Here is a 12,335-nt window from a genome sequence, read left to right as displayed (position 1 = left end):
TGAGCTCAACCTAATCTTAGCTAATTCCGAGGATTAATTTTTTTAAGCTCGGATGTATCAGAGCCGATTTCGAGAATGAGCTAAAGTAACTTCATATATAGATTATTACTACAATGTTGGCAACCATGAGCCGGTTTCATCGATTTTAAGAGGGTAATATGATTCTCGTGTAGGTAATCCCTCTGGTTGGGACCCGACAATGTCCAAAGTAGTATATCTGTGAACCCCATACTCCATAGTACTTCATATTTGAGGAGTGTAATTTCATATATAGATTATTACTATAATGTTGACACCCTTGAGCTGGTTTCATTTTGTAGTCGTCATCGATGTTAATTGGGTAATATGATTCCCGTGTAGTTAATCTCTGTGATTGGTACCAGACAATGTCCAAAGTAGTATATAAAACATTTTTAAAAAGTTACTAAACTACTTAGTAAAGTAAAATATATTATACAAAGTTTCGTTGACAATAATGCCCCTCTATTTCACTAAATCTATTCCTCTATAGTTGCAATAGTTCAAGGGTATAAGTGAAAAAAATTGTTAAAAAATAAAGGGGAAATAAATAGGGGAAACATAGTGGATGTAGGCAGAGAATATTGGGGAAATGTTCTAGATTGTTGTGGAGATATCAATAAGGGACTAGACATGGGTGACAAAGGAGTAGAAGACGAAGTAATATGTTCGAATAAAGCAGATGAAGACGTTAACAATAACGTATTTCCACACTTTATTTACACTTTTACATTTGTTAATTAGTTAATATTTTTAGCTATAATTGAACAACCGTATTCACGATGCAGCTTGACAACGACGGGGAATCTGATGCCGGATACGAAGAGGACGAATCAAAATCCAGAGACGAAGAGTCAGGAGAAGAAACCAAATCTGTATGTCTTGAAATTAATTTCATACTCATATCACTCCTTGTGCTAATCATTTGGAGGAGATGTACTAAAATTAAGCTCACTGGTTCTTTTGAAGGACACTCATTCAAAGAATAGAAGCATCGATAAACCAAGAAAGCGTGGGAGGCCAAGGAAGCTTGACAAATCGTCTGGGCCGAGAAAGGTAATATTTTAATTTTAAGAGTAATTTAATAATTACTCCCTTTTAGAAACCTCTTTTCTAAATTTACTCCCTTTTGAAAACTTTTTAATAATTTACTCCCATGAAATGTTCTCAGGTCAAAAATTGCACCCAATTGAACTTTAAGGTGAAAAGTCATGTTTTTTTACCGCTTTGCCCCTCTTTTATCATTAACCCAACCTCACCTATTTGCCTCTTCACATTCACTTTTTACATCTCATTCTTCACTCTATCATTTTCATCGTCTAATTTTTACTCAAAAATTCAAATTTTTACTCAAAATTTTTCCCTCAAATTAGAGCACTGGTGATTCCTTCAGTGATTTGTGACGATTCCAGATTGTTAACTGTAAGTTTCCTCCCACTACTCATGTTCATTGCTTTAATTTCTTTGTTTTAAACTCTAATTTCTGAGTTTAATTGCATGTGTATTCATTTCTGGGTTCATTGCGAGTCAATTTCTGGGTTTAATTTGCGTCTAATTTTTTTTTTTGTTGTTTAATTTCTGGTTTTAATTTTGGCAAATTACTTTGTTGATTTCCCTAATTGATGTGGATTACTCCTCAATTTCTGGGTTTATAGCCCAAATATTTATGTATGAAACCCTAATTTCTGGGTTCGAAACCCTAATTTTTGGGTTTGAAACCCTAATTTCTAGATTAGAAACCCTAAATTCTGGGTTTGAAACCTAAATTTCTGGGGTTTCCCTAATTTCTGGGTTAGAAACCCTAAATTCTGGGTTTGAAACCCTAATTTATGTGTTTTGAACCCCCAACCCTAATTGCTTTGTCCTAAACTATTTCATTAGTTCACATCCCTAATTGCTGAGGTAACATTGTAGGAAATAACCTCAGAAATAACCTACAAGAGGGTAACTGTTCATGCCTTTCATGGGGGTGATTTTGTGTGTAAGAATGGTAAATTTGAGTATGTTGGTGGTGTTGTACACCTTAAGCATGGTGTTCTCTTAGAAAATCTCACTGTTGATTTTTTTAAGAAATTGGCTACTAGCTTAACTAGGAGGGAGGACTATGAGATTTGGTATAGAAGGCCAATGAGGAGTATTAGTGATCCACATGGGAAGGGGTTATTGGTTTCTAGTTTTGATCTTATCAATATTTTGAAGACTGTGTGCAAGACAACCCATACAGTAAGTGTGTGGATTACTATACCAAGGACAGCATCTAGTGCATCTGTTGTTTTAGAAAGGACAGAAAGTGTGAGTGTGAAGGTGGGCCTAGGGGAAAAAGATTCTGAGGAGGGAATCAATACTTTATCTTCCAAAAAACAGTTGAAAGGGGCCCACAAAAGCCTTAATGACTCTTTACAATTCAAAGCACCCATACAAAAGCTACCGACCCCAAATGAAGTTTCTGCCATACCCCTTAGAAAAAGCCCTAGACAAAGGAAACCTACAACACAAAACTCTACCACACAAAATTCTGAAAAACAGATAACTACCTCAAATCTACAAATTATCAATGTCCCAACTCAAAGGGAGAAGTTGCCTTTGAGGAGGAATCTGAAGTTTGGTGCTCAGCCTGGGATTATTATAAGGGAAAGAGAAGATTGGGTTGTCATTGAAGAGGGCAGTGATGGGTCTGTTGTTGTGACAGAAAAGGGTAAGGGTAAGGGCAAGGGTAAGGGCAAAGGCAAGGTCAAGGTCAACAGCAAAGAGAAGGACAAGGTGAGTAAGGGTGACAGAAAAGGGAAGGCTAAGGTCAGTGAAAGCAGAAATGAGGAGGTAGGTGGATTGAAAAAAAACTGGTAAAGGGAAAAAGAAGCTGAGTGTGAAAAAAGGGAAGAAGAAATTGTCTGCAAAGAAAGCAAATGAGGGTGATGAGAATAATGATGAGTCTGAGTTTAGTGATTCTGAGGTTAGTGAAGCAAGTTTGAGTGATCAAGATTTTGGTTTGAATGAGTTTGACCTTGGTTTGAATACATTTTATTATTTCATTAATAATCGAGAAAAAGAGGGAGACTCAATATTAAAGGGAGTGGAAGCTGGATTAGGTGTTGAGGGGAAGAAGGCAAATAAAGAAGCTGGTGAATGTTCAAAAGCAAATGAGAAGGTTTTAGTTGGAGTTGATGACTTAGATGTTAATGTCAGTTCAGATGTGGATTGTGACTCAGATGAGTTAAGGAGTTTTCAGGGATCTGATGATGAGGTATGTCCTTACTACCCTACTTTTAATCCTGATTTTGATTTTGGGAAAAGTATAAAAATCAGCAAAGGCTTAAAGTTCCCAAGTGTTGAGATATTTAGAAAGGCTTTAATCCATCATAGTGTGAAGAATGCTTATGATTTCTGGTATTCTCACAATGGAAGGGACAGGGTGACAGCACAATGCTACAATAGGTGTAAATGTGAGTGGAACAAGAAAAGGTCGAAATTGGGTAAGTGTGTATGTGGGGTTGATAATCCTTGTATGTTTTATGTGCATGCTAGGAAGTTGAGAGACCAAGAGACATTTTAGATCAAAGGTTTGAGGTTGAAGCATAAGTGTGTAATGTCAAATTACAATAGAAAGGTTGGTTCTGAGTTCCTTGCTGACAAGTACTTAGAGTTCTGGAGAACTAACTTGGATTGGAAGATAAAAAGATTTCAAAACCATGTGTTAAAGGATCTTGGAGTTTATGTCAGTTACATGAAGTGTTGGTTGGGAAGGTCAAGAGCCAAGCAGGTTATCCATGGGAATGGCAATGACCAATGTGCCAGGGTCTGGGATTATGCAGAAGCTCTAATCAAATATAATCCTGGCAGTTCAGCTTTTGTGGTTTGTGATAATATTGATAGGCCTCCTGTTATATTCAAGAGGTTTTACACATGCCTGAAAGCTTGAAAAGAAGGGTTTAAAACAGGTTGTAGACCTATACTTGGGATTGATGGCTGTCATTTGAAAGGAGTATACCCTGGCATGTGCCTAGTGGTAGTTGGGTTAGATGGGAATAATAACATCTACCCAGTAGTATGGGCAGTGGTATAGGTAGAGAACAGGGATTCTTGGACCTGGTTTCAGAGCTCTTAAGCCATGACATTGAGAAGGTGGATGGGGAACGCTTAACTGTTATGTCAGACAAGCAGAAAGGTTTAGTAGATGCCCTAGCTAATGTGGTTCAAAAGGCCAATATAAGGTTCTGTGCAAGACATATTTGGGCTAATTTTAAGCTCAGGTAGAGTGGTCAGTCATTCAAGGAAACATTTTGGGCAGCAGCTAGAGCATTGACAAGGGTAAGTTCAATTCTATTCTATTTCAGTTTAAATTGTTTAGCTAGTTCAGAATTTATGCTTTTTAAACTCAAACTCCATCATTACAGATTTCAAGAGAGAAATTAAGGGCATGGAGTTCTTATCAAAGGAGGCACATGACTACTTGAATGACATTCCCCCTCAACATTGGTCTAGGCATGCATTTGATGTAAACTACAAGTCAAACCTTCTCCTGAACAATGTGTGTGAAGTATTCAATGCAGTTCTGAAAGAAGAAAGAGATAAACCAATACTCACACATTTAGAATGGATGAGGAGGTATGTAATGCAAAGAATTTGTCAAAAAAGAGAGGGTGGAAGGAAAGTTGATGAGAGGTTGATGCCATATGTGACCAACTACTTGGAATGGGCAAAGGATGAGGCCAGATTTGCTACTTTTATGCAATCTGATGATGGTGAGTTTGAGGTTGAGCTGAAAGGAGAGCAATTTGTTGTGAACTTAAACACCGAGTCATTTGGGTGCAAGTATTAGGACTTAACTGGTCTACCTTGTCACCATGCAATGGCATGCATGCTTGAAAAGAGAATGGACCCCAGAGACTATGTTGATGAGGCTTACTCAAAGGAGAGGTGCATGCTCACCTATGCCCACTCTGTTTCTTCTATGCCTGGTGTCAAACAATGGGAACCAACAGGTTTACCAGAGCCACTACCACCACCAATAAGGACCATGCCAAGAAGACCAAAATCAAAGAAGAGAAGAAAGTCGGCCGGTGAAAAGGAAGACCAACAAGTGAAGAGGTTGAAGAGGACCAACAATTGTAGCCACTGTGGTGGCTTAGGCCATTACAAAAGAACATGCAAAAACCCCCCTGCACCTCCAAATCCAGGTGCAACTCCTAGTGGAAGGCCCCTTGGTAGAAGTGAGTATGCAAAGAATGAAAGGCAAAAAAAGACAGGCAAGGGCTGCAAGAAAAGAGACCTAGAGAACAGCACACCACACTGGCAACTCCCCAAGTACCTCCACTGCTGCAAATGCACCCAACCAAGCACCACCCACTTCTATGTCATTCACTGATCTGTTGTCCCAAGCTTCAAACAACCTGCTCTGATCTTATGATGTTGTTTTTGAACTTTATTTACAATCGTGCTTTGCTGTTGTGTTTTGAACAATGAAGTTTCATTATGCTCTTTCGTTATCAGTATCCTTTGAACCATTTTATCTTTGAACAATGAAGTTTATTTGGTGAATGTCAATTTCAGTCTTCTTAGGCTGTTTGTTGAGATGAAAGTGTGTTGCAGTTGGTTTGGTTTGTTTGTATACTGCAGCAGTTGCCTTTCAAGCAGTAACAATTGTTTAGATGATTGTTAATTGAACAAGCCCTTGGGAATTTCTGGTTTATTTGTTTACTTTTGAAGTGCATTTACTTGTATAAATGTGAGAAATGAACAATCAAACCATAAAATTAGTGAAAGGCTACAAATGCAAAATTATGTCATTAACACCAAATTCGCACATAACCAAATGCTACCATTATCATTACCGCCAAATTCTTGAACATTAGAGTACTCGTAACATTACATTCATCCAAACTTTCGCCTACTTAGTACATACGATGATCAAAACAATGAAAATGGCAAAAACAATTGCCAATGGAAACCCTTTGCAATAACTAACCCTTTCACACTTAGACATGAATGCTTTGTTCTTCAAGTTTTCAATCTCAAACTGAAGCTTCTTCCTATCATCCTTCAACCATTGAATTTCACTAGACAAACAATCAACTTCATACTTTTTCACTCTTTTCTCCATCTTCATCTTGTTGATTATGTCTTTCTGCCACTCTGTTTGAACACGATCGTGCCAACGAAACCAACAACATCCCCTCATACCAGCTGATGGGTTAGAAAACTTGCACCTTTCAAACCTCCTCCCTGGATTGTCATGTGTGGAAGACGTCAAAATGGCAACCTGGACACCGCACATGCACTTTTTGGGTTGCTCATCAACAACACTATGATGACTACTTTCATAGCTGCTTTCCATTGACGTGTTCTCACCTAAATTTTGAAACAAAAATGCAGAAAATATGAACCCTAAATTAATTGCAGAAAATCAAAAATTGCAAATTACTAATTCAATGGCATAAAATCGCATATATGAACCCTAATTGCATAATTTTTTGAAACAAAATCGCAAATTTGCAGAACACTATACTAATTAGTAATTACAACAGAAATAAAATTGAGAAGAAGAAGATGAACATACCTTAATTGGGGAAAAAATGCGAAATTATAAGAATAGGATGAATGAATGAAGTGAGGTGAAGAATTTATAGGAGAGAGAAGACCTATAAGAGTATATAAGAAGAGGTAGGGGCATTTTCGTCTTAAAAATAGACTTAAAATCAGAAATTTCAAATATTGACGGAATATGTCACCGGAGTGTCAAATTGGGTGCAATTTTTTACCTGAGAATATTTCATGGGAGTAAATTATTAAAAAGTTTTCAAAAGGGAGTAATTTTAGAAAAGAGGTTTCTAAAAGGGAGTAATTATTAAATTACTCTAATTTTAATTAGTATTATTTTAGTGTTCTCTACTTATTTAATTCTAATTTGTTTAATAAAAAACCCAATTTTTTTGCTTTAATTTCAGTATCTTCCAATTCGCATTTATCCTCATAAAGTAATGGAGCTCCTTGTCAACTTAAATAATAATCAAATCGAGTAGGTAAAGCAGTCCATTTTTCAGACGATCTTTAACATCAAAATAAATAAGTCACTGGTCCGTTTTTTCCTGTCATGGTTGAGTCGTAGGTGGAACCCTAGATCCTGTGAACTAAAAACTCGGGATGATTATATTGTTAAAGTTGATGATGAAATGATTAGGTGGGTGCTTGTTTTACCATATGGTGATGATGCCTTCGACTTTGAAGAAACGTCTTCAAGTCGTCTAGAGTTTAAGAATTGAAGAAATACTATGAAAGTTATGGTGGTGTCCCCTACAACTTCATCTACACTGCATGTATATCTGAGGTCAAAAATAGAGTAGTTTTCTTGCGGTATTTCATTTTTTATATATTAGGTGTCCTTCTATGTACTACGAAGAGCAACGACGCCAGTCCAGAGCTGCTACGAGCGGTTATTTACGATTATGTTTCAGAAAATTGGAAATGGAATTGGTCTAAGTTTATTTTACAGTGGATGGTGAAATATACTGGTGAAGGTACTTGTGATGGTATTTCAGGTTGTGCATTAGTCTTGATGGTAAGTGATTCCTCATTATATTTGAATTGTTTCAGATATGGTTGTTAATTTTGCCTAAAAGTTATACTCCATAATTGTGCATTGTGTCTGTCACGTGTTGTACTTGCAAATTATCTATCTTGATAGGTTGAAATTTGAGGGTAAGGGCCATAGTTGGAAGTTTGATGAGCCAAGGTTGGGTGCATGGCAACACTCTGATGTTCAAAGGCAATAGCAGCTGATAGGGTAGGTGATTCAGAGGATCAGTTTGGAAGGTTTGATATTGTTCGGGATGTCGTATACGGGCAACCTTACCCAATAAGTCCACGCTATTGTAGACCAAAGTGGCTTGGAGGTAAAGGGTGCTCGGTGACTAAGGAAATGGCTGCTGATGAGGATTTGAAGAAGGTGAAGGTAAAGCGAACAACGGTAGGACGTAAGCAAGTTAAAAAGGTTACAGAAAAGGAAAAAAAATAACAGTAATGATGACGATGGAGACCTAAATACATTTATCAATGCAAGAGTGAACAAATTCCTACGCCGTATACTTCTACATCCTGCAAAAGGTGCATATGGTTTAGTGCATGAGCATTGTTAGGATTCTTTAATTGCTTTCGTATTTCCACACTTTCTGTACATTGCTATCGTCGAAATTCTTATTTTTTAGGTGCAGAGACGACAAAATTTTCAATGAAGGAGAAACTGAATTGTCGGTCAGTCGTGTTCGCCATACTATTTCGGAGAACAACCCATTGGTGTAGAGGTTGTTGAAAGCGGTTTCCATCTTAATTACCCTAGCTGATTGTTTAAGTTTTACTAAATCAGAATTTCAATAATTTTTTACTAGGTAATGGAGGCGTTGGCAAGGGTAATCAATTATACGTTATTTATGGAAGATCCGATTGACACTTAACACTACATACTCTGTCCAAACGTTATGGTAAAGTGTGAGACATATTCAACCTAACTTTGTAATGTACAATCTTAGAACTACATCTTTGTTTAATGTATGTAGGGGGAGATACTTGAGATGGTTGTCAAGGGTCGAGGCTGTCATAAGTTCATGTCAAAACTGGCCACCCTATTAAAGAAAGATATAAGTAAGGGATTTAAACTAAGTGAGACAACACATATAAGTGCCTTTTCTGCATAATTTTGCATACATAATGGTTTTATCGGTGCCTCACTCGTATTTGTTTTAATTTGTGCCTCAACCTTCCATGTTTATTGACTAGTTCCATGTACCTATATTACTTGATGTCCTATGGATGTTGTATTTGGTGAACAAGAGTAAAAAGTCAATACATGCTTACAACACAACCGAGGATTCAGTTGAGAACACGAATATTCATGAAGCTGTGGTAAGCAAGGGTTATTAATATCCTAATAACGCTTCGTATATGTTATGTGTTGTTAAAGCCTTAATAGCACAACGTTAATAGATGGAATTTTCTTATATGTTTTTGCAGAAATGGATGTTAGACAAAGCAACAACATTGGTCAGTGGTATTTCGCTCAAGTGCAGTAAATGGGAGGTGAAGGAGAAGAAAGGAGTGTCAATCGAGGGGGATTCAGCAACTTACGTCGGGCACCGTTTTCTTAAGTTACTATATCCGTCTGATGGAAACCCAGCTGAACTTGAGAAAGATGGTAAAATGTGCCGTAAGTTTGTGTTAGGATTTATGTTGGGTCACCAAAATAACGGGAGCAGTTACATCATTAAAAAACTGATTGGAGAAGTCTATTAACAAGATACTTCGTATGTACTAATTTTATATAAATTTGTTTTTATACACTTTAAATTATCGTATTATATTTCCACGTAAAGACGGCGTTTGTATTTTATGTAATAAATGGAGCTTTATCATCATATGACAAACAAATATGACTAATTAGACCTCTTCAATTTAATTACCAATTAAATAGAACATTGAACCTATACGATATTCATAAAAACTGGCCATTTAATATGGAGTATAAAAATGAAAAGACACCATCTTCATCTCATATATATATGTGTGTGTGTGTGTGTGTGTGTGTGTGTGTGTGTGTGTGTGTGTGTGTGTGTGTGTGTGTGTGTGTGTGTGTGTGTGTGTGTGTATGTGTGTGTGTGTGTGTGTCACCATAGCAATTTTTATTTCTCTTAACCAACATACCTTAACCAAAAAACCCGAGAAAGCCTAAATGGAAGGTGTTAACCCAACCAACAGAAAGAGAATGTGTTGGAAACCATGCTTTATCCATATACCAAAGAAATATAAGGTTAAGGGATGCAACAAGACATCACCCGCCTTCAAAGTTGGTTCGTGGAAGGACCTTATCTTATCTTACATCATGCCAAGATGCGATAGGGAAACTAGAAGAAATACTACCCTGGTTTGCAAAGCATGGTGCAGTTGGTACTATACGGAATATTGTTAAGATCTTATCTCTTTTTTATTTGGTGTGTATCTCTTCTAGATAGGTCTATAAACAACCAAAATTATGGAGTATAATCCTATAGTAATCATGTTCATATTGTAATGAATAAAAAAAATGCAAATCGTTCATTTAAATATTACACGACAAATTGACACACATTCATTTATTTTTCCACTTCCACATATAAACTGACTGCGCAGACAGTTTGAGAAGTTGAAGAGACATTCTCCATACCTCTGATAACGTCTACATCACGCCTATTTCTTCATCATCATCAACAAGATTTGATCTCACTTTAAACTTAAATATGTTTATTTATTAATTTAATAAGTATGTACGGAGTATGTTGTATCTTAAAGGATCATTGTTCTTAATCAGTAGAAGATGAAGTTCTTGATAGAATATTGTTCTTTGTATACAAATTTTGCCCTAAATTGATATAATGTATAAGTTTAATGGATTATTGTTGCTTAGTCAGTCGATGATGCATGCTTGTTCTTCATATCTTGATGTTTAAGTTTAAAGGATTGATGATTGTGATTATATGATATGTAATCCCCAAATATGCATGTATGTTCTTAATGCTACATAAAATCCCCCAAATATGCATGTTCTTCATATATTGATGTTTAAGTTTAAAGGATTGATGATTGTGATTATATGAAATGTAATCCCCAAATATGCATGTCTGTTCTTTATCCTACATAAAATCCCCAAATATGCATGTTCGTTTTTCATCTAATCGCGCGTCCATATTATTGAATATGTTTAAGTATGCTAAGTAAGTCGGATTTTCTTATGATTATAAGAAAATAAAATCCCCAAATATGCATGTTTGTCGTGATTTATAGTGTAGTGATTTGCAACTAACTTTATGTATGTCGTTAATCATTATGCATGTTTGATCTTACTGGAATCAGTCGAAGAGGATGCTCGTAATGGATATGTACAGAAAGAGGAAGTACGACTCTAACTGGTGGAAGTTTCACCATCCAAATAAAAGACAAGCGGTTTCAAATCCGGATTGTCCTTGGGAGGCACAAATAAGAAAATTAGAGGAAGAAAGATTTCTTAGAAGGGCTAGGCATATACCAAATTCAGTTGCGTATCCCAATGGAAAGGTCATCCTCAAAGGGACGGATGAGAGATCATCCGCTTACGAAGTGGTTTCTAGTGAGAACTTGATGGTGGGTTATATAATACCCAGGTGCAACTGGTGGAAACGTTCTGTGAGCAAGGTAACAAGGGGATGGTATACCTGGTGGTTCCACTCAGGCCCGACCATTGAACGTATTCAAGACCAAGTGCGTACTGAGAACCTCTTCTACGATAAAGATTATAAGAGGGGATATTGTCCATGACTTTATTTACTTTAAGATGATCTTTTAGGGTTCTAAGTTAAATTGGTATGTATATTTGTAATTATAAACTTATGGTTTGTGTAATTAAACTTAGATATGGTATAAACTTATTAAACTTATGGTATGTACAATTAAACTTGGTAAGATATCTTTTTGTATGAACTTATGGCATGTATATTATATGTATAATTAGACTTAATTAAGTAGATGATTGTGTGCAATATGCAATTTGATTCATATGCAATTAAATTTCATATGCAATTTATATGACAAACATACTAACGGTAAAATTCCTAAGACGCCTCATACATCGATCGATCAACATCTCCTTCCATCCCATGCAAAGGATGAGTGGGTTGTTGATGTGACTCATATTTGAGCACATTTAGTCCCCGAATTTACCTAGTTCCTATGCTTTATTGCACTTATTTGGGTCATTTACAATCTTTAGTTTCCCATTTTGCATATTCTTTGAGGTTTTGTCTCTTTGGTAGGAAAGGATTGCTAACCTTGCATTTATGAGGCAAAATGGAGCTAAATGGATCGCACCTAATGACCAAGCATCAAAGAGAAGACCAACACTAGAGGCCTAGGTAGATAATAAAGTGAAATGGGCAATGATGAAAGGATCCTTGCATCCCCGACATGATCCTTGCGGATTGTTAAGAAGGAAAAGAAGAGAAGCATTCTGTCCAGGAAACTGAGCGGATCGAGCATGATCCGACCGTCCCAGAACGCCAGGATTCGGGCATCTTGTTCCCAGGACGAGCGGCTTGAAGTGTCAGGACCCTAGCATCTCACCCAGGATCCAAGCGGATCATAAGTCAGAAGAGCCCGTGCCATACCACAGGACGAGCGGACCGAGGCAGGACTAGCAATGAGGATCCATTCATTTCCCTCGGGAGTAGCATTTCCTCAACTTTTCTTAGGGTCTTAATAGTCATTTAAGCCCTTCGTAACCCTAATCCTTGTACCTAATCTTTTTATTATAAATACCCCTTTGT

At 36.8% G+C, this 12,335-nt stretch overlaps 1 protein-coding gene across 1 annotated transcript; it reads right to left on the bottom strand.

The window, feature by feature from the left end:
• Positions 1-5,902: 5,902 nt before the first annotated feature.
• Positions 5,903-6,349, bottom strand: LOC141628775 (uncharacterized protein At1g43920, Chloroplastic-like). Its single transcript, XM_074441868.1, has one exon. It carries the CDS (start codon positions 6,347-6,349, stop codon positions 5,903-5,905), a length of 447 nt encoding a protein of 148 aa, XP_074297969.1.
• Between the last annotated feature and the right edge of the window lie 5,986 nt (positions 6,350-12,335).

Source organism: Silene latifolia, chromosome Y (assembly GCF_048544455.1).
Source record: "Silene latifolia isolate original U9 population chromosome Y, ASM4854445v1, whole genome shotgun sequence".
Classification (NCBI taxonomy): Eukaryota; Viridiplantae; Streptophyta; class Magnoliopsida; order Caryophyllales; family Caryophyllaceae; genus Silene; species Silene latifolia.
This window is presented reverse-complemented; position numbering and strand designations above follow the sequence as displayed.